The sequence below is a fragment of the Apostichopus japonicus genome, chromosome 10 (genome assembly GCF_037975245.1).
Source record: "Apostichopus japonicus isolate 1M-3 chromosome 10, ASM3797524v1, whole genome shotgun sequence".
NCBI classification, from domain to species: domain Eukaryota; kingdom Metazoa; phylum Echinodermata; class Holothuroidea; order Aspidochirotida; family Stichopodidae; genus Apostichopus; species Apostichopus japonicus.
In genome coordinates, this window is record NC_092570.1 from 1,461,718 (window position 1) to 1,487,982 (window position 26,265).

Below are 26,265 nucleotides of genomic sequence, written 5' to 3' on the forward strand. Positions count from 1 at the left end.
AGAGGCTGAAAATAAATTAATTCTAATGCAATCTCCTCTTTAAAGTGAGTTTAAAGTTAGGAGAATGCGACATAAAAGAAAGGTAATTAACTGACATTGACAATGATTACAACAATACGTTAATATCTCTTTCCAATCGCATGCTGATTTGAAGTACTTATCGACTGAAGAACCCGGATTAAATCACATTATTGAGCATTTGGCTTGCCATTAGCCGCTGTACAGTAGCAACATTGCCACATATATAGGTACCGCACCACAAATAGAGTAATGTACATCCGCTCGAAAGGTTAACCATTGTCGGAGAAAAGAGGTAAAAGTACATAATGTAATGCTTGTTTAAGCATAGTATCAGTGTCTACCATTGTTCACTCTGCCTTTATATGAAACAGCATAATTTAAAGTACAGATGGCGTGCAAAATAGGGAGGATCGAAGTTGATCTTAAATCATTTTAGAAATCTTTGGTTAAATGTTGATATTACTCCGGGCGAGCAAATAAAAGGGTGGGGGTTCAGAATGCTAACCTTGCTCCTCTTCTAGCTCAAAATCTACACGGTCATGATATAAAGTTTGCAAATGCTATGGTAGACCAAGATCTCAGCTATCATGTGGTGGGTAGGATATACCAGTTGGAAACTTCCATCTATGCTTTGGCAGGTCTTAAAAGTGACGAGTTTATTGGGTAATTCAATAGAACAATTAATTTTGGTGCGAGATATATATAAGTATATATGCTGGGCGAAAGCCAAAGAATAGAGGGCGATCAACCACTATTCTCAACAAGTCAGCTCAGCTTTCATCGTCAAAAGGTTGAAACGAAGCCACTACAATGGTAACAACTTGCCGAAAATATGGACCAAATTTGATACGATACTAGCACATTATATGACACTAAGGTTTATAAGGCATCTGTAAATTATAGAAAGGTAACACTGATGACTTTTTGTATCTCAATTCTGCTTCGTATACTGCACAAGTGTCTACACAATTTTATATATCCTATCGAGATCCGCATAGGATGATTGAAACATTAGGCTAATTTCATGTAGGAACTGTGTAGCCTAGGCCTAGCCTAGGTTTGAAATTGTAGGTTAGCTTGGTACTAGCGTAAACCTAGGCTAGCTATTATCCGATGCCTAGTTGAAGTTTAGATCAACTAAGTTATCCTAACTTAATGCTATGCTAAACCTAGCACAATTTATGCTTCACAGTAAAAACTTAATTTCTAACAATATTTGTAACAGTCTCGAAGCAGGTAACAATGAAAGTGTGTAACTAAAGTGAGCTAGGCCTAACGTTAGCTCATGCCATGAACATGATCGTACTCTTTCTAACGGCCTAGGCCAATAAGTAGCGTTGTGCGGTAGTGCAATTGCAACATGAATCCTGGTATCGTAACTACAACCTGATTTTCCTCAACTTTCATCTACGGTTCAAAGCACTTAGTTACGAGACTGTCAATGTCGTACATTCAATATGCATAGCCTAGGCTATGTTCATACTCTAGTCTTACACGCACAGTTATAAAAACCAAAAAAAATAAAAAAATAACACGCTATATTAGGGCCTTGTTTATTAACATACACTTTCAATAAGAAAAGCACAAACGTTGGAAAAAAGCAACCCACACCATCCTTCATTCATACTCGACGTACGTAATAGATTAACACATTTGCACATGGATTAAACTTGTAATCCGTGGGTTCCCCACTTTTCCATGATATTGGAATAGGGCAACCCTTCAAGTTCACAATGACAGTTTATAACTATCAACAAGTCACCACATCTGGATGCCCAGTCCATATTGCCAAATCCAACAGAACTTTCTCAGATATCGTATATTCTAAGTAACCCAAATATTTAAAAGAATCTAGAGAAAGTAGATCACATACTAATTTACCCTAATATATAAAAGAAATATAAGTCCAATACTAACATCCTGGAGTGTATGCTCGGATGTGGAGTAGAGAACTCCCAAGTGCAAAACTTAAATTTGAAAACAACCCAGAGTTGTGCTGTTACATTTGTGTGTGTGTGCATGTATATTTAAAAAGGATCTAAGTTCAAGGATTATAATCTGATGTGGAAGCTTGCAATGCAGAGTCCAAGACCTTTATTTCAGAATGCTGATACTCAGATGCAGAGTGGCAAGAGGAGCAGAGTGGGAAGAGGAGCAGATTGGGCATCCAAGCATTGTGATGCTAGGAAGCATGGGATGCATCTTCTAACTGGTCCTGCATTTTATAGTTGTAAAAGCACACACACTCACACATAAAAGGAATGGAAACAAGTAGAATAATCTTCATTTTGAAAGAACAATTTTTTTTTTTTTTTTTTTTACTGATCAACATTTACAGTGGCTACAATTGCACGATTTCATGTAATTATTTTGCTATCTGCCATTTGGCCATCTGCACAGGACACAGTGACACAACCCCTTTAAAATTATGCATATATCTCTTCAATTCCTTTTCTGTCAGTTAAAGCCTTAAATGTCTAGAAAATTGCTTGTTTGGAAAGAAGAACACATCTATTTTCATATTGGTAGAGTTTAGTTGGGCAAAGTGTGTGGCCTGATGGCAAAATTCTGTGACCTGTGAATAGCTTTTCAATGTCAAACTCCTTTTTATGCTTCCCCACAGAACAATATGGCATGGCAAGGAAAAACGAAAAATGAAATCTGTTTACTTCGGGGGAGGAGAGGGGAGGGGTTGTATACCTCTATAAAGAGAAGGATAGTATAGAGGTTTTTCTAGTTATAGCTTGTCTCCAAGATTCAAAATATTTTCCTTTTTCATGGCTTGTTTAATTGTTGGACAGAAAATGACTATTGACTACAATTTTTGACTCTCCTCTTTTGCAGTGTTTCTGGAACTCTAAACAAGGGACAAAATGAGCATAAGCAGTGACGAGGTCAACTTTCTTGTGTACAGATATCTACAAGAGTCTGGTAATTATACAATTTTTGTTTTTCTTATCCTTTTACCTTTTTTTTTTTAAGCTTAACAGTTGAAAGAAGAACTTGTAATTTTTTGTTACCCATTGCCAAACCCTTCTGTTTAATCTGAGAGAGTCTCACAGTATTAACAGACTTGGTAGCTAATGTATCAAGAAATTGCAGCGTCTGCCTCCTCTTAATGCATTTTGTTTTTAAACAGCAAATTTGTAATGACCATTGACCAAAATATATTGACTCATTGGTTTTAGTGTACATAAGCTTGCTGTCCATTGGCAGTGTCAGTGAGGTGTTTTTTTTTTTTTTCTAAGAAGAGAGAGATGGTTTAGTCAACTTGGGTCAGTGATCAATCTCTGCGAATAGTCTCCAACAGACAAACGTCTCCCCCCCTCCTAATACTTTTCACAGGAATGATTTCTACCAAGCAACTAAAGGTCTTAACATTGGTCTAATTCCTGTACGCCATCACTTTTTCCACATTCGTCAGGCTGCTCCAAATGTAACACTTTATTAAATCTAGTATTTCCAGTTTGCGAGTTTCAGAAAGGGAATTTGTTTACGTCCTTTCAGCAGAATGTTGTTTTTGTATTAAATGAAGCTCATGGTATTGAAGACCAGATAGGATGCTCAACATGTGCAGACATTCACCATTCATTAACTGATTTAATGTACATAATTTACCAACAGTCGGTAGTACCTACAGTATTGCAGAATTTAAGCCATATCTCTATTTTCATTTCTCTGTAGGATTCACCCACTCTGCCTTCACCTTTGGTATTGAATCTCACATCAGCCAGTCAAATATAAATGGTGCCCTCGTGCCACCGGCAGCTCTCATCTCTGTCATTCAAAAAGGCTTACAATTTGTGGAAGCAGAAATCAGTGTGAATGAGGTAACCGGCATTTATTCTTTATCCTTCGAAAATTATGCATCAGAGAAAGATGGCATCCCCCCCCCCAATAAAAAACACAACCCTCGATTCAGGGACCAATAGTTTAACATTCAAAGCCCCTCTGGATATAAATAGTCCAGCTTTGCTCAATTCAGATGTTTTTAACTCCTTTCTACAGTAACTGAATATACTTGGAGAAGACATTCATTAAGAACTAGCAATTTCTGCATTTGTCATGTGGTGGATGTGTCACAGTACAGCGAAATATTTTAGTGTTCAAGTTCTGTATAGCCGGTTTAACGGCTTTGAATGTGGTCTCTTGTAAAATAGTTTGGTTCATGTTTACAAAAAGCTGTAATAAAACATCTTTGCAGTTGTAAAATGATTGACCATTTCTCATACCATTTTGCTGTGCACCATATAAATAATTCCCTGCAATTATCCCCTCCCCCCCCCCTCTGTAGCTGAGTGTCTTTTACTAATGTGGTTTGTATGTCATGCCTCAGCCACATTACCACTTGGGAGTAAGGAAAGTACAAAACCCAGTGCCAGCTAGGAGTAGAAGTGATGTTGGTTGAAGTGTAGATTAACGGTATCACTCGTTGGTTGGATGGTCAAAAGACTTTTAGCGGAGAGGGGAGCGATATCGTCTTGAGCATAAGATGTTGCCTTTACGAGACATCACAGAATTTGATTTTAAGGTCAGGAAATCCCACAAATTTGTGAAGACATGTATAGAAGATGTCATAGTTTGTCAGTAGTTGTCTGGCATCTCAAACAAACCTAGCAGTTTTAAAAAAGTTTGACATCTAATCCTTCCTTCTTGCTCCGTGTCTAGGACGGAAGCGTTATAGACACCAGGTCGTTGGATTCTCTCTCCTTGATCGATGCTGTGATGCCCGATATCATCTCGAACAGGAAGGCAGAACTCAGCAAGCAGGCCGCGTCAAACTCGCAGAATATCATCAAGGACGAGAACAGCATCCAAGTCAAAGTAGAAGAGACCGCAAATAATTCGGTTCAACAAAGTGTGTACTCTTTGTCTATTTAAATTTCTAAAACATGATATCTCAAAATAAAGTTCAGATAAGAATAAAATTCAGATGCAACATACAAGGCCTGGGAAGTTCCATTTCCGGTGATCTGGGAGGGATATTTTGCCAAAATATTCTTGCAACGCTACGCGCCAACCAGGGTGGCGCTCCACTTAGATAGTCTTTGGGACGTAGTAGCCACAACTTTCAGGCCCTAGGGGCAAACCCTGCTGGCTTCCCTGTCCTACACTAGATAAAAGCTAGTAATGGTAGGGTGTGCAATCCATAGAATGGCAGCATTTTTCAGAAATGCACAGTTTGTAATAGAAAACTGTCTAAGGGAAATAGGAAAACAAAGACATATTGGGTCAAATCTTATATACCCATAATTTGATAACTTTCCATATTAATGATCCCATGTTTAAATATCTGTATGAATTTGTTGTTATTGTTTCGTTTTCTCATTGTAATTTTGTATTTTTTATAAATTAATTTTGCAGCTAATCATAATGAACCGATGGAGGTAGATTCTGGAGTAGAAATCCCTGCCAGTAAAGCAACAGTCCTGAGAGGTCATGAGCTGGAAGTCTTCAGCTGTGCTTGGAATCCATGCCAGGATCTCCTTGCTTCTGGGTGAGTAGCAACGAAACTTTACCCTGAGCTATCGTAACCGTGGCTCCACCTGCCATCCGTACCCCTACCGGTCACTTGCCCTTCTCAGGTCCTTCAGGAATGACTTTAAAATCTCTTTGTGTTCACCATGCTCATTAACCTGTCTGTATTCTTTGCATGTTTTTGTCCCTTCTGTTACTGTTACTTACACAAGAATGACTTTAGTAAGAATATTTGGGCTTGATACCATCATAGTCCAAGAAGAAACACAGAAAATTGAGTGAGCTGGTAATGTTTCTACTGCTATTCTGGTTTTTGAGATATGCAGCTCTATTAAATATGCTCAACGTCTGAAAGGCTCCTGATTGGTGATGACGTCAGCTCGTCAGTGCAGGCCTGAATGATTATGTTTACCTATTGTTTTATGAATCACAATAACTGAACCAAAATATGTTCTTATAACTTCCTGTGAACAATACATCACCATTGGATGACATAAAACACCATTTGCTCTTTTGACAATTTTTTTTATATATTGTTAACGTGTGATTTCAGGCTGTAAAAAGTCTGTAAGTTTTCCATCTGAGTTTTATGCTGCACACAAGGAACTTACCCCAGTGGTCTGTGTTGTTGAATTAAGTAGTTTAGAAGTTTGATTGATTGGACTCAGATGTTTAAAGGAACATTTATTAAAACTTAGGAGTGTAATAGAAATAGAACCTGGAGTGACAGCAGTGTTGTTTAGGGTCCTACAACATATTAAACTGTATGTTTGTGTATCTAAAGTCATCTTCCAAGATCACATGTTGTAGACAGTATCAACTGCTGTGTCCCTTTAAAGTTGCGATATATGCCCTCACGATAACCTCAAATCACTAATCTTTAAAGTTACGTTTTAGAAGTCCAACAAATATAAGTGTGGAAGGAAAAAGTGATTTGTTGCTGTTTTCTGTCACCTCAATGAGTCTTTCTATCTCACTTTGAGCAAACAAAATGCAAGGGCGCCCTCTTTAATATTTAAATTCCCTTTGTGTCATTTGGAAAGCTGATAAAATGCTGCAGTGCTCCGCCATTTTCAATGAAAATTCAATGCGATGTATAACATGCCCTATTAACAAAATTGTCTTACAGTTAACCAGTGAATAGCCCAAAATTCCAGGTCCGTTTCCTACCTAATCTGTAAACTTTCATGAAAGCCAAAAACAATAAGTTGGCTGTCAAATATTATCGGATTCAGTCATTTTCGTCCTGGTAAACTCTTAATATGCTTTTTTAAAGTTCTTACAATTCGGATTATCTGTACTACTTAAAGATCCGATAAAACTGATTCGGCTTCTTTTCAGTTCCGGTGATTCCACCGCTAGGATATGGAACCTGAACGAGAATGCCTCTGGCTCCCCTCAACACATGGTGCTACGACATTGCATTAGAGACGGCGGGCAAGAAGTACCCAGCAACAAAGACGTCACATCTCTTGACTGGAATGTAAGTGATATTGTCTTTTAAGGCGATGCAAATCCCAACATCCATCTCAGGACAGAGAATCATTCGTTGTGAATGAACAAAGCCCTAAAACAGCTATTAAAGGAAACATTGTTTTTGAGATATCATTGTTTAAATGTCATGTCTGGGGGCTGTCAGTTTTTAAATTTGTGCTGTTTATTGTACTGCTGCTAGGATATGAAACCTGTTTCTTTCTCTTTTCATTTCATGTTTTTCAAGATAGTAAAATGCTGTCAGTGCTGGCACTTAAACTCCTGCAATCGTCAAGAGCTTCGATATTTAGATTTAGCATTTGCAATACCCATCTCCATTTAATGTCAGACAGTAAACATAATAATACAAAAAAAAAAGAACATAATAAAACATTGAAGCATATGTGACTTGATGATGTCATAGTTAGACTTGCTCAAGTCTTCAGCCCTTTGTGCGAACGAACACTAAACCACCTGTGACAATCCACAAATGGAATACAATTTTTTTTACTTGTTTGGGGAAGTTGTTCGTCACAATTTGTATGTCTGTCAGAAAGACCAAAGATGATGGTTGGTTTGTGTCCCTTTAAAAACGATGGGTGGGTTTGTGTTTGTTGAAATTAATCAATTTCGTTGATGATTACAATTCTTTAAATAAACACTGGGGGGGGGGGGGCAAATGCAATAATTGAAAGTTTTGTAACTTGCTGGAGTCACTGGATTTGATTCCCATTCTGGCCAAGATTTTCTCTGATCTGTCATAATTTGGTTTAAACAATTGTCTAGTCAGTTTTCTGTTGATTATTTATCCCCTCAGTGCGATGGAACAAAGCTTGCCACGGGATCTTATGACGGCCATGCCAGAATCTGGTCCACGGAAGGACATCTCATCAGCACCCTAGGGCAACACAAGGGACCCATCTTTGCCCTCAAGTGGAACAAGAAGGGCAATTATATTCTCAGCGCGGGGGTCGACAAGACCACCATCATCTGGGACGCCCAGACGGGCGAGTGTAAACAGCAGTTTCCATTTCACACGGCTCCAGCCCTGGACGTGGACTGGCAGAACAACAACAGCTTTGCGTCGTGTTCGACCGATCAGTGTATCCACGTCTGTAAGCTGGGAGTGGAGAAACCAGTCAAGACCTTCCAGGGACACACGGTGAGTGGTGATGAGACAGAGGTCGAGACAAGACCATGTGTGGGATTTACAAAGTCTGTGTGAGAAAACTGGAGAATGTAAAATGGATTATGAGTTTCGTAGGAAGTTAAGTTAGATCTAAGCACAGATTAATAGTTGCTTGAATGGAGAAGACTAAGTTATGGTCAGAGAAGGAGATGTATGAGAGAGAGAGAGAGGGGGGGGACTGGGAGGGGGTTGAGCTGTTTGAGGTAACTTAGAAGTAGTATTTGAGTATTAAAGGTGAAAAGTGATGCTTGGAGCTGTTGTGGGTTAGTATTTGTGGGCAAGTGAGGGGTTCAGTTTGGGTCAAGTGAGTGTGGTAGAAGGCAGGCGAGGGGGAACAGACTGGCCCAGTGAGCATGTCTGGTTTAGTGGGTGGAACGGGAGAGGTGGTCTATTTGTGGGTAGTATGTGAAACAGGGTAAAGGTACAGTAGTTGGAAAAGTTTAGAGTTAGTGGTTGGAGGTAGATGTGGGTTACTATTGGACTTTGGAGGGGAGGGGGGGGGGGGATGTGAGGTTTACTGTTGAAGGCAGATGGGGGTTACTAATTGCAGGCAGATGCGTCCTATCAGTCAGATTGAGGTAACTAATTGGGAAAGTGAGGGTTATTCATGGATGGTAGATGAGGGTAACTAAGGGAGGGCAGCCGAAGGTTACGACATGGATGTAGATGAAGATTCCAGATTGGGGTCACTTGTTGGGGCAGATGGAATTAGACTCGTCGGCTACAATGAGAACTATTGTGACAGTTGCCAAATTTGAACAACTAACTTATTGTTTCAGATACAATGAGAACTATTTTGACAGTTTTGAATTTGAACAACTAACTTTCTTGACAAACTTATTGTTTCAGATACAATGAGAACTATTGTGACAATTGCCAAATTTGAACTATTAATTTCTTGACAGACTTTTTGTTATGAATATATTAATGTATTTACCACTTGTCTGTAATACGACAAGAATGTTTGTCTATGTATGGCGTGCCATTTGTTTACATTTTCAAGGACAATTTCACGGGTACTCTTTCATGTCAACACCAAAATTTTTGCCTAAAAGTTATTTCATAAGACCAAATAAGACAAGGTCGCATTGAACCCGCGGTGTAAAGCTACACTATTTGACACAAAAAAAATGATAATTAAAAAAAAAGACACTGGAACATAGGAGAGTTAGACTCATATGCCAATGACATGAAAAGCACATCCCGTGGACAGTCTCTAAACTTCGTCTCCAAAAATACCTTCTCAAACAATGTTTTTTTTTTTTATAGTGCTCAACAAGTCTTGAAGTCATTTTAATTTAATGTTTTCATTATTTAACCAGACCTCAACGACATTTAAAACTCCTTCGAGATTACGTGCGTCATCTCCTTCAGGATGGCTAGAGGATTATTTGTACAAGCTCTTCAGCGTCACGAATGTTGATCATTCGGGCTCTATTTTCCCCCATCAGCCAAAAATGATTTTTGATGACCAGCCGAGCCGAAAAATTATTTGTTATCTCTCTCTTAATTCGGATGCTTCTGTCTGGCTTTTGTTTTTCTTTTTATCTTACTTTGCAAACCAAACCAGGAGTTAAAAAAAGAAAGAAATTGTAAAAAGGAAGGAGAATAATTAAAAGTGTCCTTTTGAAGTTTGATTAAAGTGTGAAGACACTTTAATCTTTCAGATTTTATGAAGCAAGTCATACATAAATGAATGAGGCTGAGTAATTATCAGAGGTTCTTTAGCGATTTCTTTCACCACAAAGGTAAAACAAAAAAAAATACACAGAAAAGAAACCACAAAACTGGAGGAAGGCAAGGTCAACAAACTGATTTTCTCAAGGACAAAGCTTCAGGCAGTAGTACCAGAAAAATTTAAAGAAAAGTCCACCTTTTCGTTGTAGAAATAACCCAAATCATTATAGAAAAAGCTAAACAGTCTGGAAATTTTTCATACCTTGCAGTTTATTACCATCAAAACTAAAATGGAATAATTTCTTCAATTATCCCTATAAAGATGAAAAATGTAATACTCGTGGGTCTTTACCGCTGAATGATGGTTTAGTCGGTGGTCTGTTTTTGTTTCTTTTGGACAAACTTGCCTATTTTGGTAGGAGTATTCGACTATTTGTATCTGTTGTGACGGAGGGCACTGATTGGCAGAAACTGTCAGTTTGTGAAGGTATGAACGTTGCGACACGATGTTACCTTATCGAGTTTAATGTACATGTTTTAAGGACATTTTGGCCATACAGGTGGTTTTGTCTACCAGGTAGGTGATTTACTTGATGGAACTGAGATACCTTCCTGGGTTTGTACCTCTGAATAATCTCGGCAATTTTATTTGAGCAATGGTTCAGTTTTGTAGAATTGGTGGAGGACAGCATTGTTTTGCAGATTGACACTTTCTACAACTTCTCTCTCCTATGCCAGAACAGTGTCAAACATAGTTGAACACACTCTGGCAAAACATGGGAAAGTCATGGAAAATGGCATGACCTTCGTAGATTTTCTTTCCTACTGTACTGTTTCTCCTTTTTTTCCTCCTAACAATTCACCCAAAACAAAACTGCTGATATGTTCAATTAAAAAGGTCACAGAAATTTGTAAGTTTTGACATTGAAAAGTCATGGAAAATTCTTAAAATGGTTCTATTTTCTATTTCTTGTTCCTCCTAAGAATTCAACTGAAACATAACTACAGACATGTTCTATCATAAAAATCACACAATTCTGTCATTTTGAAATGGAAAAGTCATGGAAATTATTTCAAGAAAGAGTTTGAAGCCTGGTTGTATGTTTGTACATTAATGCAAGTTATAAAATGTAAAGCGATATCCTCTTTGTTGTAATGAGGAAGTTACCTAAAAATTTTGTTTAATTTTCTTTCCCCTTTCTGTTCCCTTTTAGAATGAAGTCAATGCCATCAAGTGGGACCCTAATGGATCAATGTTGGCTTCTTGCTCAGATGATATGACCCTCAAGGTAATTAGTAAATCTCTCCTTAAATGTAAAAAGAAACTCCAGTTTTATTATTCATTTACACAACATTTGATACGTACCCAGAATATAAAACATGATTTTACAACAATTAATTTGCTTGAAATACACAGTTAATTCTTTCCTTTTCTGAGGCTGTTGGTGTATAGATAGAAGTTTTTGTGTGTAATTTATAGTCTCCAACATCCAACACAGTTCCCACACAGTCTGGAAGTCTGCAAATTTGGGAAAACAGTAAAACTATTACAAGCATATTTCAGTCCTTACAAGAGTTTTGAAACATGTTTCAGACATAATTGAGGTCACACTGATAAAAGCATTGTTTTAGTTCACACTATGAAATCGTGCATATTACAACTGACATTTGACAGTGAATGCATCAGTTGTTACAGAGAGAGCATCATTTCGGTTCATGCTATGAAATCAGAGAGCATTGCTTCAGTTCACACTGACAAAATATATTTCAGACATGTAGCATTTACGTACATACATTAGCAAAAACAAAATGGATAAATAAAACAAAAATAAAAAAAATTAACTGTGGCTTCACTTTACTAAATAATATAACTGACAATATACCCAGCCTTGCAGGAGTTCAAACGGTGTCATATAAAGTACAATTATATTAATACCCTTTCAATCAATCCGTAAAGATTCTAACCTGTAGAAAGACCTCATCACGTTCTTCAGGAACTAAATGGAACCTAATCATCCCTTGGGGCATAGTAGGTCTGTAGTTGTAATATTCCCCCAAAAAATAATAATCATAATAATAAATTAGAATAGGCAGCGTAGTCGTAAAATTGGACGTTAAAATCGTTACTCTTTCTTTTTTTTCTTGTTCTGGCTATAAATCATTTCCTGGACGTCTGTATTTCCTGTCTTCGTCCTAGTCTCCTTTTAGTGACGATAAACAAGTTTGATATGTCTTGACGTGCCGTCGAGCACAGTGGGGATACGTCTGGTGGCGTTGGTTTAGAAGCTTTGCGAATAAACAGTGGAATTTTTTCGGTATACGCTACACGATAAGTAATTAATACAATTCCCCATAAACACCATCTCTGTATGGTTCTCTGTATATTTTCTCGAAAGAAGGTATTTCAGCCAAGTGAACTTTCTTGGAAACCTTGGACCCTCAACTGCTAGTCTACTAGTTCTCTAGTCTGTAACAGACTTTGAAACCTCTCGTTTTAATTTTCGTAAATGTAATTAAGCAAGAAGGCTCCAGATTAAGAAATAGAAAGATGTAATTCTCAAAGTGAAAGGGAAAATTGAAATGTTTGAATGCGTGATGGCAGAGTTAATACATCAATAAATCAAAGATTTCTTGGGAGTGGGGGGAGGGGGAGAATTTATTGATATGACCCTTGAAAATGGTCTTCCATAAAGTCTGAATCAAAGAGAAGGACCTCAAAACTTTATTGCCATCCGTACATTTTTTAAGAAAGTGCAGAAGCACAATGGGATGTTCATCCGAAAATTTAGTAAAAATATTGCTCTGTTTTAGTTAGTAAAGCAGGCATTTAAAGTATGCCTGCATCTTGCAAAGTGTTGGTGAAATTATATCAAAGGAAGTTATCAATTTGGTTGCTCTGGTTGTTTGTCTTCATACATCACATGCGACAAAACTGAGTGAATACTTTTGTTAGAAGGAAGGCCTGTTTTGACCTGAGAGATATATTTCGACCCATAGATTTTCTCAACACGTCTACAGATTTATAAAGCAGCGTTTATTTTCCTTCTTAATTCATTCTTGTTTTGATCTTAAAATTCAAATAAAAGCTCAAAACTTCTCCTTTTTCAGAAGTAGAATATTGTAGAGAGATGAGAAGTGAGAAAACAACAATTCAAGTACATTAACAATTATTCCAACATTCCAATTATTTCTCATTTTAAGGGCAATTGAACAATTTTATTTATATAGGAAATTGAAGTTTTCAATGACATGGACATGTGCCATGATGACATCACAGACCACCCACTGTGATCCATTTCCTGGATTAATGAAGATGTTTTCTGGCAAATACCTTAAATTCATCTTCAAGAAATTATACCTAGAGTTAGTAACAATAGTTTGAGATGGAAGTTTTACACTTAACAGCATGGAATAATTTTATCTTCACTTTAAAGGTCATGAGCATAGCAACCAAATATGCTATAAATCAGTGGTCGACAAAATAAAGGCCCAACCCCCCCCCTCCCCCAACCTCACAGAATAGATGGTCAGGAATAAATAACTTAAATGGATGTTCACAGACAAGCCTCAGAAACTGTACATAAATTTTCTAATGAAATTCTGAAACCTACCAACAACCCCAACTCCCCACCCCCCCATGGATTAAAATGGGCCACAACCGATAATTTGAGGAGTTTTGTTCAAAAGAAATGTTTTGTATGTTTGTTGAGAGAGAGAAATAAATGCTGTCCATCGATTCAACTTTTCAGATATGGTCGATGAAACATGATACCTGGGTTCACGACTTGAAGGCTCACTTAAAGGAGATCTACACCATCAAATGGAGTCCATGCAACCCAAACACATCCCTGATGCTAGCCAGGTAAGAGCAATTTGTTCGATGACGAGAGTTCCGTAGGCTGGAAAGCTGTAGGTCGTGAAGTTTGATCCTAGACACCGGAATTTTGTGTCGACTACAGAAGGCTCAACCATTAAAGGAGAAGCAAGCACAGCCATCATCTTTCGCATATGTTATAGAGATCTTTATGATGATTAACTCCCCAACATAGACAAGGAAAATCTTGCTCGAAACCAGCTGAAATATTTACTGTTCAAGAAGAAAGGAAACAATGGTTTTGTGTTTTGAGGCACTTTTACGAATTATTTCACTGACTTTTATTTGACTGTTCAAGTTAACACATGCGCAGTTTGTTCATTTTTCAATGCTTTGTCTGTTTTCAGTCGAGACGTTAAGAATATATCTGTCTCACTCTGGAGGTAGCTGATCAAAGTATAACAGTGAAATCAGGTAGTTGATGGTTAAAACTAGTCCTCAGAGCAAAATCAAAGATAACTCCATTTGACCTTTGATCTTTATAACAACATTTAGCAGCTTAAGATAGCATTGCGATGTTGCCATATCACATCCTACTAAGGCCTGAGTCGGGTACCTGAATCAATAACGCGCAAAATTGGTACCCTTTCTCTGTGGAAAAGATCGTGTAACTGCTATGTGAGTGACACTGTGTGACACATGGCATTTACACTATTTCATTTACAGTACAACTTAGGCTTGAATTATCTCTACCTAAATATCCATCCAATGGAGACATATTCTAAAATCCCTCTGTGCCTTTTGGAAAACTATGCAGAACTGACAAATCTTTTATCTCTGACCCTCAAGCCATTAAGTTTTACAGCATTTACAGGTTTATAATTAGGGTTGTATTGTCTTCTCACTTTCATGGCTCTTCGGTCTCTACGTAAAATTTCTGCGAGTTATTCAACGCGTTTAGCCACCGTGCCCCGTGGAAATTACGCGTGCCCCATCATTTTATGAATATGTAACCCCTTGTGAAACCCCAACTGCCATATAAGCTCTTTTTATGGTCCAGGCAAGAAAATTTGAGCCTGCCTCTTTTCTTTCGTCTTGGAGGTAGCTGCGATCTTGAGGCTGTTCCGTGACGCCGTGATTTTCCAAAAGTTTAATCACATGGAGACTGAGAGTCATATTCTTTATGACTTACAAGTTCATTAAACTATTTGTGCGCAGACCATCCGGTCAAAACCAAGAAGGTTGCATTTTATTTGATTTGATCTCAATAAGAAACTTTCCGTTACTCAACCTTAATTGCCCTTTCCATTTTAGTGTGTATATATGCAACCAAAACCAGAAAACTGGTGGCGAACTGTTTGTAATTAGCCTAGTGAAGACTTGCTTTTGTCCTGATTTTAATTATGATTATGATTATTATTATCATTATTATTTTTTGTGTGTGTGTGTGTGCTCTACATTAGAAAACTTTTGAAGTTTGTAGCAATTTGAGTTATAGAGATGCTTTAATATCTAAATTGAGTACTTAACACATAAAAAAACGAACATTTGATACATTGTCTTGAAAACATTAAGAGAGAAAATTTTTCTGGCTTTATGATTTAGCACTTAAGGAATAAATTTAGCATTTTTTAGCAAATTTTTTTTTAGCAAATTTTTTAGCAAATTTAACATTTAAGGCATAAAAGTGTTCTCATGTTGATAAAACTCTCTGCCATCTGACCTTACCGTTGAGAAGGATTTCCTCAACCCAATGCCTTCCCTCAAAGCTGTGAAATCCACCAAATGTCAACATTCATCATTGAGATTCAGTGTTGAGGGTGGGTTGTGTTTTTTCTCCAAACCGTAAACTACACAACACAAATTATTTTCTGTGCATACTTTTGGTCTTTGACTTTTTATGTAATGTTGAATAAATGAAAGAGGGAAAGTGGTAAATAAATGCAGGTGATGTTTTTCTCGTGTAATTTTACTTCTAAATTTTGGCCTGTAAAAGTACAGCAGGTATAAAACTAAATAAGAATGCACGTACGGTAAGAAGTGAAAACTGATAATGTAATCTCCACCGATTTCAAATTTTGCTGATGTATATAATCCATTTGTTTCATGAATTTCTAATTCACCTACATGAGGTTACAACAGGTTTAACTCATTTACTGCACAGAACATATATGTTATATGTACATCATTCGCCTGATGTGTAAAATCCAATTGCCTTAAATTGAAATGTACTATGTATGAATATTCGTCAAAAAAGTGATTCCCTTGGTATAATTTTTTTTTTACTCTTCTGATAATATCTACAGTAATCATATAGTTTTTTCCTCTTTGAAGTGAAAAGTCTGTGGTAGTTATTTTTTATTTTGGTAATCTTTCATACCATAGCCAAACATTTTACCTAATACTGAATTTCAAAGCAATACCATTTCCTTAAAGCAAACTTTTGTTATGAGATAACTGTGTATAATAGCACATTCAGAACTGGGAAACCATGCCCAAAGAGTTCTGGACCATGAGCAATTTGAATGAACACCCACTCTGACAATAGGAGCATACAGGGTCTGGCTGAAGCTAACAAAAATAATTTTAAAATAACTTAAAAAAAAAATTAAAATGACATTGACAAAAACAACACTTTGGGTTAAGAAAAACAGGCAGATGCAGTATGCAGTTTGGTATTTACTGTACATTGATATCATTGACTGGTTTTTTAGAAGTAGAACATTATATTAGTTGTGTGCTATATAGATATATATATGCATGCCTGTAGTGATCATCAGCTCTACTTTCAAAGGTTCATATTTTTTTCCAATTTCAAGTTTTACATGTTTCCCTATCAGAAGTTACTGTTGTAGCCTTGTAGGTAAAACATTTACCTTTATTTAGCTAAGCATTTCTCGTCGTGCACGCTGCTGTTCCAAAACCTCTGAGAAATGTCTCCAGGCTGTCACTTCTGAAGCTTGTTCTTGGAAAGTTTTGCTTAAACTTCTCGCAGAATCTTTTTGAGGTGTTTTGATTTGGTTTATGCTATTATTCTCAAACCAAGTGTAGTTTATTAGAATGAACAGTAAAATCTCATGTCAAATAGAGGTCTATATTTCATATCAATAAATCAATAATTGAATAATTAAATCAATAGTTGAACCATATCGTTCTTTTCCCGTTTGACCTCAGTGCATCTTTCGATTCGACCGTACGGCTCTGGGAAGTGGAGAGGGGGCTATGCATTCATACCTTAACACGACACCAAGAACCGGTCTACAGCGTCGCCTTTAGTCCTGACGGCAAATACTTGGCCAGTGGTTCCTTTGACAAATGTGTACATATTTGGTCAACTCAAGTAAGTGCTTCATTTTTTTCCCTTTTTCTGTCAGTTGTTGTGGGAGGGATGTTGTTGTGTTTTTGTTGTGTATTTTTTGTGTGTTTTTGTTTTTGTATTTTGTATTTTTTGTGTATTTTTTGTTTTTGTTTTTGTATTTTGTATTTTTTGTGTGTTTTTGTTTTTGTATTTTGTATTTTTTGTGTGTTTTTGTTTTTGTATTTTGTATTTTTTGTGTATTTTTTGTGTGTTTTTGTTTTTGTATTTTGTATTTTTTGTGTATTTTTTGTTTTTGTATTTTTTGTGTATTTTTTGTTTTTGTTTTTGTATTTTTTGTGTATTTTTTGTTTTTGTATTTTGTATTTTTTGTGTATTTTTTTTGTGTATTTTGTATTTTTTGTTTTTGTATTTTTTGTTTTGTTTTTGTATTTTGTATTTTTTGTGTATTTTTTGTTTTGTTTTTGTATTTTGTATTTTTTGTGTATTTTTTGTGTGTTTTTGTTTTTGTATTTTGTATTTTTTGTGTATTTTTTTGTTTTTGTTTTGTTTTTTGTGTAACAGACCATAGGACATGAAGCAAGGCCTGGTTCAGGGTTTGTTTACTGGTTTACAAAGAAATTGTTTGTCTATGGTATTTTCATAAGATCGGACATATATATATTTAATATACAACAACTTGCATACCACATACAGTAGTCTATGATTTACAACATATACCGAATACAGGTAAAGAAAACAGTTTATGCTAACCTTGGTGGCATCTTCCATTGCTGAGTTTTTGAAATTTACTCAAACATGTTATTGTCATATCTGGACAACATCAAACTACCTCTTTCTTTTTTTTACTGTCATACAAGTAGGACCCTTCCTGTCGTCTTAAACTCACCGCTTAATTTCAATGAAGTGGATGAATTAAATCTTTCGAACGTGAAATAACATCCTGTCACACGACTGAATTATTTGCCAAGGTTATATAAATCGTTTCAAATCTAAATCAGAAGCAAGTGATGGTACTGTAGTCCCTGTACAGTATGACGTATATACAGTATGACAGTACAGTACAGTATGACAGTATGTACAGTATGATGTAGGACAGTACAGTATGTACAGTATAATGTAGGACAGTACAGTACAGTATGTACAGTATGATGTAGGACAGTACAGTACAGTATGTACAGTATGATGTAGGACAGTACAGTACAGTATGACAGTAAGTACAGTATGATGTAGGACAGTACAGTACAGTATGACAGTAAGTACAGTATGATGTAGGACAGTACAGTACAGTATGACAGTAAGTACAGTATGATGTAGGACAGTACAGTACAGTATGACAGTAAGTACAGTATGATGTAGGACAGTACAGTACAGTATGACAGTAAGTACAGTATGATGTAGGACAGTACAGTACAGTATGACAGTAAGTACAGTATGATGTAGGACAGTACAGTACAGTATGACAGTAAGTACAGTATGATGTAGGACAGTACAGTACAGTATGACAGTAAGTACAGTATGATGTAGGACAGTACAGTACAGTATGACAGTATGTACAGTATGATGTAGGACAGTACAGTACAGTATGACAGTATGTACAGTATGATGTAGGACAGTACAGTACAGTATGACAGTAAGTACAGTATGATGTAGGACAGTACAGTACAGTATGACAGTATGTACAGTATGATGTAGGACAGTACAGTATAGTATGACAGTATGTACAGTATGATGTAGGACAGTACAGTACAGTATGACAGTATGTACAGTATGATGTAGGACAGTACAGTACAGTATGACAGTATGTACAGTATGATGTAGGACAGTACAGTATAGTATGACAGTATGTACAGTATGATGTAGGACAGTACAGTACAGTATGACAGTAAGGACAGTATGATGTAGGACAGTACAATACAGTATGACAGTATCATGTAGGACAGTACAGTATAGTATGTACAGTATGATGTAGGACAGTATGTACAGTATTATGTAACAGATTCTTCTGCAGTGCACTCCAATGTCACTTCCTGTGAAACTTGCATTACCTCCTGCGGTTTGAGTGAAAAACACTAGTGTGTGAGGGGAATTGCACGCAAATGGTTCGACAAGTCTTTTTGAAGATTTGTGACTTTCTTTATTCTGTATGCAAAACTCTGGTATTTTGTTTGTTTGTCAGTTCACAACTTCAGTCATGCCTCACACAATTATTGATTCATTGATACACGACCAAACCCTGCTTGTAGCCCAGAGCATCTGAGCATTTGATTAAATGCGTCCTGAAAGCGTAGGCTATCTTTATAGTTTAGAGAGTCTCGCCAGTTGATTTGCAATATTTAGTCACAATCATGGAGATTAATGTTAATCATGCGTGAAAAAGTACTACCATGTTTTTCACTCCGTTCCCTGCAGTCGTGGAAAACCCTGGATTTCCGACCGACGGAATATATTATATCTCGCTAATGGGATACATGCTATGAAGCTGCAAATTTGGATCAATGTTATTTGTGGCACAAGCTTTGTGTGTTACAGTTTGTATACTATTTACATATTTCAGACATGGAAAGACATATTTCGTGGGAAAGTTGACATTAAAATATTTTGATTGGTGCAAATATGAAAGGAAGCAAACAGTAAAGCTCTGTGACATTGTCGCACGACTTTTACATGGATTTTTGCCTTTGAGATTTGACATTTTGAGTACTCTTATGAGGCTTGTGTTGAGTACATTTTATGCAGAAAATAATTATATAGTTGAGCACATACAGGGAACTCAATCTCAAGTACTAAATACATATTCGTTTATATGGAAATAAATTTTAATTGTAACAAAGTTTAATTTTTTATTTGAAAATCTGACATTTTATTACATGCCCTATTCCTAAGAGAGGAGACATTAAAATGGCCGTTGTTTAAAAGAAAAAGAAAAAAGTCCACCATCGTAAAAGAGAAAAATCGTGAGCATATGAAGTTGGTCATACTGTTTGCCGACATGGAACTATATATATTAAAGAGGCCTCGATGTATTTTATTTGCATAACTCTCGGGGGATTTTCAAATTTTAAGTCCATCGTAGATTACTCCTGTTTTGCAAAGTAGGGAGAGGGAAGCTTTTGAGATTTATTTTAAATTGCGAATTCTAAATACAGACTCAATCTCGTCACATAGTCAGGTGAAGGAGGTGCACACGATTGGATGATATAAAAGGTGTCAAGAGCCATTTTTCATGAAGTTCAAATGAGAGGGCAGTTTGCTTGATTCGTTTTACTTTTAAGGTAAAAAGACCCGTCTTGTGTAGAGCAAGAGTATGTGTCGTCCTCGCTGGGCGTTTGACCGACCCACTTCCATAACGCTCACGCCATACAGTAGGTAACGGGCGTGGGTCAACGTCTGATGAAGAGTACTTTGCTATGACCGTGTTGCCAGTTTATTTAACAGGGAAAAATGAGCCCACTCTCCTCTCGTGCAGAGTTTTGTGAATTGCAAATGTAATCAGTTTCAGGTCAAAGCGGTTTTAAGAACTCTTGTTTGAGAATCACCCTCAAGGCAGGATGCAGCCGGCCACATTGATAAAACAGTGATTGATGAGAAGATTACTACTCCATTGGTCCTCTTCTATATGAGTCATCTAATATTGCGGGTGACGTCGGATCGAATGTTTTAATCAACATGTTAACATCATCTTTGGTAATAAATTACGAGAGGGAAAAAACTGCTGTTCTTCTTTTAAAGAAAAGCAAAATTCTGTATCTCTTTTTTAAAATATTTTTAAATCTCAAATGAGACATAAATATGTTATGTAATCGATCATGTTTTTGTTAAACTCTTCTTACAGACTGGTAGTTTAGTTCATAGTTACAGGGGAACCGGGGGTATCTTTGAAGTTTGCTGGAACCACAGAGGGGATAAAGTGGGTGCCAGTGCGTCAGATGGATCTGTAAGTATTGTAAATCTCAGCAGTCCTTGTGAATTAAAGACATAAATGTTCAGATGTTAATGGAAATGATATTGTGACTTGAGTCAGTGGATTAGGGCAAGCTATGAGTGTGGTGAAGTTAGTCTATGGATTAGGGCAAGCTATGAGTGTGGTGAAGTTAGTCTATGGATTAGGGCAAGCTATGAGTGTGGTGAAGTTAGTCTATGGATTAGGGCAAGCTATGAGTGTGGTGAAGTTAGTCTATGGATTAGGGCAAGCTAGGAGTGTGGTGAAGTTAGTCTATGGATTAGGGCAAGCTATGAGTGTGAATAGTGAAGTGAGTCAGTGGATTAGTGCAAGCTATACGTGTGAATGGAGAAGTTAGTCTATGGATAAGGGCAAGCTATGAGTGTGAATGGTGAGATGAGACCATGGATTAGGGCAAGCTATGAGTGTGAATGGTGAAGTTAGTCTATGGATTAGGGCAAGCTATGAGTGTGAATGGTGAAGTGAGTCAGTGGATTAGGGCATGCTATGAGTGTGAATAGTGAAGTGAGTCAGTGGATTAGGGCAAGCTATGAGTGTGAATAGTGAAGTGAGTCAGTGGATTAGGGCAAGCTATGAATGTGAATAGTGAAGTGAGTCAGTGGATTAGGGCAAGCTATGAATGTTAATGGTGAAGTTAGTCGAGAATTGGGGAAGCAAGAAATGCCAATGTTTAAGAGGAGGGGAGTTGTTGATGTTGGAGGGAGGAAATAAAGAATAACCCATCAAGTCATTTCTGCTCATTTATCTATAAGGGAAGTTTGAAGTGGCCATGCTCTATATTTTATCCTTTCAATTTTCCAGGTTTGTGTCTTGGACCTCAGGAAATGACCACCAACAAGCAACAGCACCGATACTGGCACCGAGTCTGACAACCTGGAACAAACACTCAGTCTTTGTACGACCCAGTGAATGTCAGAGGATCCGTGCTGCCTGAATCCATTCACCCCATCCCCACCGGTCTTCCCTTACCCTCCTCCCATACCTTCTGCACTTTAGAAGAGGAACATGGAAACAGTACATGATAAATGAGTGTCGAGATTGACAGGGCAGAATTGGAACGTTTGACACACAGTAAATATAAAAAAGAAGAAGAAGAATAAACAGCAGATGAAGAGAAACCAATAGCTACATTACATGGTTATGGAGTAGTATTTGGGCAGCTGTTGAGGTATATTGTCCTCTGATGGTCTTAATCCGTGACTTCATTTATTTCTCCGAGCAAATTGCAGTCCACACAAGAACCTGACAGAACGTCCAACGACAGATGAGTCTTGTCACTTTTGATGTGGTTTAACAAATTTTCTTGAAAGTAAGGGAAAAATCTCAAATTTGATAGTTTGAAAAGAAAACGATCCTTGTTTTAAAAGTAGAATCATCAAAAATATAAAAATCTATAATGAAAGACACGGACGTAAGTTTTACCGAGCTATTTTTGACGAGGATAACAATTGAACTGAATGGTTCTAGAAACAATGCCGGATGCTCTTAACTAACAGAGAGGGTTTTGTTATCTTTATAGTTGAGTGTTTTTTTACTAGAAGAGTTCTCAAGCATCAGGGAACAAGGTTAATGATGTAACAAAAACAAGATGACTTTGATTATTTTCAACTTGAACGCAGGTTTAGCCTCAGTATCCACCGAAGTTTTAAAAAAACATATCACGCCTTTGTTAGGGTCAAACTGAATGTGAGAAAGATTAAATCTATTATCATCAAGTGAAAATGAAAAATGAGGATCTTGACATCAGAATTTTTTGAAGGCTCGTGGGAGATCTTTATAAGTGAATGGGCTCATGGGAGATCTTTATAAGTAAACAGCAACAAGTGTTCGTTTATAACGCTGTGATGTCACTCGCTTTAGTGTCATATATAATACAGACTGTTAGTGTAAATGCCTAGGCCTGACAATAGGTGTGGGAGGGGGAATCATGGCTGCTGCAACCCCCCTGACCTAGGGTCATGGCTGCTGCAATCCCCCTGACCTAGGGTCAGCCAGGCAAAAGTATGTGGGAGGAGTGGTTTGTTCTCATTTTCATTATATAGTCTTAATGGAAAGTGAAGAGTGCAAAAAGGTGTCCCCCAGTGACATATTTATCCGGGGAGCGGAGGGGGGGAGGAGGGGGTGTTCTCTGACCTGTCTGTCTACGCCTCTGCAGATTCCTTGTCTTTGGAAAGAGGAATTCATAAGAAACTAGCATCGTGGGTGTGAAGGGAGGAGGTGTGATGATGTAGGTGTGTGCTGTTCAGCTGATAAGACAAGAAGTGCGGCAAGAACAGAAACGGAATTTAACAGATGCTTTGTTTCAAAATGGAATGTTATTTATCGTCTAAGGTTTTATGTCTCTAGTTAGTTTTTCTTTCTTTTCTTTGGGATGGGGATTCTTGTGACAGCTAGAGGGGGCGGGGGGGGGAGTGGGGAAAGTTGGGAAGGAAGGGGGATGGGGAGGTGGGTTTGCGTAAATCTAGAAAGGGTTGGAAGAACTAACATTTATGTTTACTTTGTTAAGTTGGTCAGTACATTACAGTATGTTGTATAATGTCAAGACAATAATAGCTTAAACTTCATGCATTTTCACAGCCTGTGCATCACTAGGCATAGCCTCTTAGACATATAAGGCTTATAGTTGTTCTTATGTAATGCGCTTAATACCATCAACATGGGATATTTCTTTTCTATATTTGGTCTGGGATCGGTTGGTGTGGGGGGGGGATGGGGGGAGATGGTGGTAGAGGAGGTTGAAATACCTTGTAAAGAAAACTCATAGTTTGATTGATTAAGCAATTTTTTATCCTCTTGGGACTGAGTTGAGAAGGGGGGGGGGGAGATGGGGGTAAAGGAGGGTATAAATACCTTTGAAGCACTGTATTTACATGATTGCAATTTGAGTCGACTTGTTAGTAGTAATCGCACCAGGTCTTTATAACGATTGGAATTGAAAAATGTAACCAGCCGCTTTTATGCAGCCAAGTGTTGCAGCATTAGATTTTGTTTCTCTTGTGTATCAAAAATTACAAAAAAAGAAAGGTGGCTATTGTACAAAATTTCATGTATTTTGTAAATCATAAACCTAATGAGGTCTTTTTTTTTCTTCTTTTCTTTTTTATAATAAAAATTAGAACTGACAAAAGTTGACAAGACTTGCCTTTTCATTCTCTGATATGTTGGTTGAGGAGGGCTGAGTAGTGGTGGGGTGAGGTAAGGGCCTTTTTAGGGAGGAGGTTACGGGGACTGTTTCATAGGATCTATCTTCCCCCACTCTTTGACAATACTGCAAAGGAAACCATACTCTGTGTCAGCCTATGTAGAGTGGGTCACTTTCTGGAAGTTTCTTACCAAGATTTTCAAGCAGTTTGTCATTGTTATTGACAAGTGTGGTTAGGTATGCTATTTGTGTTTCATTAAAGTTCCCTTCCACTCTGTCCAATCTATTTACCCCTTCCACTCGGCCCCATCTCCCTACCCCCTTCCACTACGCACTATCTCCCTACCCTTTCCATCTCCGTCCCATCTTACCCCTTCCTCTCCGTCCCATCTCCAAACCCCTTTCACTTCGCTCCCCTTCCACTCCACCCCATCTCCCTTCCACTCCACCCCATTCCCCTACCCCTTCCACTCCACCCCATCTCCCTACCCCTTCCACTCCACCCCATCTCCCTACCCCTTCCTCTCCGTCCCATCTGCAAACCCCTTCCACTCCGCTCCCCTTCCACTCCACCCCATCTCCCTTCCACTCCACCCCATTCCCCTTCCACTCCACCCCATCTCCCTACCCTTCCACTCCACCCCATCTCCCTACCCCTTCCACTCCACCCCATCTCCCTGCCCCTTCCTCCCCGTCCCATCTGAAAACCCTTTAAACATTCATGACTGCAATAGTAAACGCCTGGATGAACCGTAACTATATACGTAGATCCACATTAATTAATACAAAGACCCGAGAGTTCTGCGAAGGTTAAAGGTCATTTGAGGTCACCAGTATCTTCCGACTTCAGCAACTCCCATGCTATAGTTGTAATTACATATATGTAAAACTGTTGGCGACTATATAGACCCAACTATATTGACCTCTTAGGATAATGTTATTAATCCTGACTGAACCACCGTCGGCTTTTGATCAGCTCATAGCCTCATACTGTGATCACTGAACGGATAAACAAACTAATTCCAGACATATGCTAGCTTCCTGTCAAATATTGATCAAAAGCTGTGATCGAACCACGAAACGTGAGATGCAAAATGCAACATTATTTCACCCTCCTAAATGTGACGAGCAGTAATACCCTCTGCCAGAGCATGATGCCATTCAAAAACAGATATAGCTGGTGTTTTTTTCTTTCTTTTTTGTCTCTTTTCATTTCTCCATAGCGGATCATACCCTCCCCCGCCCCTTCCTCCCCTTCCAGGAGACATAGTTTTCAACCCGCATGGTTTACGACAATGACGAATGTTTAAGAATGATTTCATACTGCGTATCCCGTCTCGATTTCATTAACAATATCACCTGTTTGGCAGTAAATATAAACCTAATGCGTGAAAAAGAGATATGTTCTATCTAAATTTTGAAGGAAAAAAATACAACGCCCCTGAAAACGGGTGAAATATTGATAATACCGTAATATATCTTACAAAAGATGACATGTCTAACTGAACTCATTTCGAACAAAAGCTGCAGCAGAAATAGACATTTATTACGTCGATACTTAATGGAGTCAATTGTATTCCATTCTGAGGTCCCATGTGACTACTTTAATCCTATTTCACGGTGACGTACAACGAGTATGTCTTTTATATAGCTTGCCATAGATGTATTAAATTTAGTCGTTATTCTTCAGTCAGGCAACCGTGGTTGTATACTATAGCAAGCTTTTAAGTTAATGAGATTAAAATCCTCCCACAAACGGCCTTACTGAGAGGCTGGAAGAAAACAAACTCTCTCTCTCTCTCCTTACGTAGGTCAGTAATGGAATTTGAGACGTTTCAGATTATGATATTACTATTTTGTTTCATCATAAATCAGGAATTGGTCAATTTTCATATTCTTTCAAAAGAAAAACTAGCCATGTTTATTCATTTCGATTGACCATATTGCGAACAACGACCAATCAACGATGTTACAGTGTCGGGGGTTGTGTTCGTATGTCATATAACCTCACTCCTATTTTACTCAAGCCAAGTTCTTTCTACACTTGAGTTATAATGATTTACCAAAACGTAGGAGGAAACATTCTGACAGTTTTAAGGTTTATCTTGGAGCACCATCAGATTAAAGACAAAGGTATTGACCACATCCCACCCCCCACCCCCACCCCCTCGCCACATGGTCATAGTCAATG

At 37.7% G+C, this 26,265-nt stretch overlaps 1 protein-coding gene across 1 annotated transcript; it reads left to right on the forward strand.

The window, feature by feature from the left end:
• Nucleotides 1-769: 769 nt before the first annotated feature.
• LOC139974874 (F-box-like/WD repeat-containing protein TBL1X) lies at nt 770-24,067 on the forward strand. The gene is made up of 12 exons (XM_071982370.1): nt 770-928; nt 2,866-2,952; nt 3,706-3,851; nt 4,690-4,879; nt 5,386-5,518; nt 6,841-6,982; nt 7,790-8,134; nt 11,053-11,127; nt 13,588-13,700; nt 16,827-16,992; nt 20,804-20,905; nt 21,734-24,067. The coding sequence occupies exons 2-12, from the start codon at nt 2,895-2,897 to the stop codon at nt 21,758-21,760; spliced, it is 1,497 nt and encodes a 498-aa protein (XP_071838471.1). The 5' UTR covers nt 770-928; nt 2,866-2,894; the 3' UTR covers nt 21,761-24,067.
• Nucleotides 24,068-26,265: the final 2,198 nt, after the last annotated feature.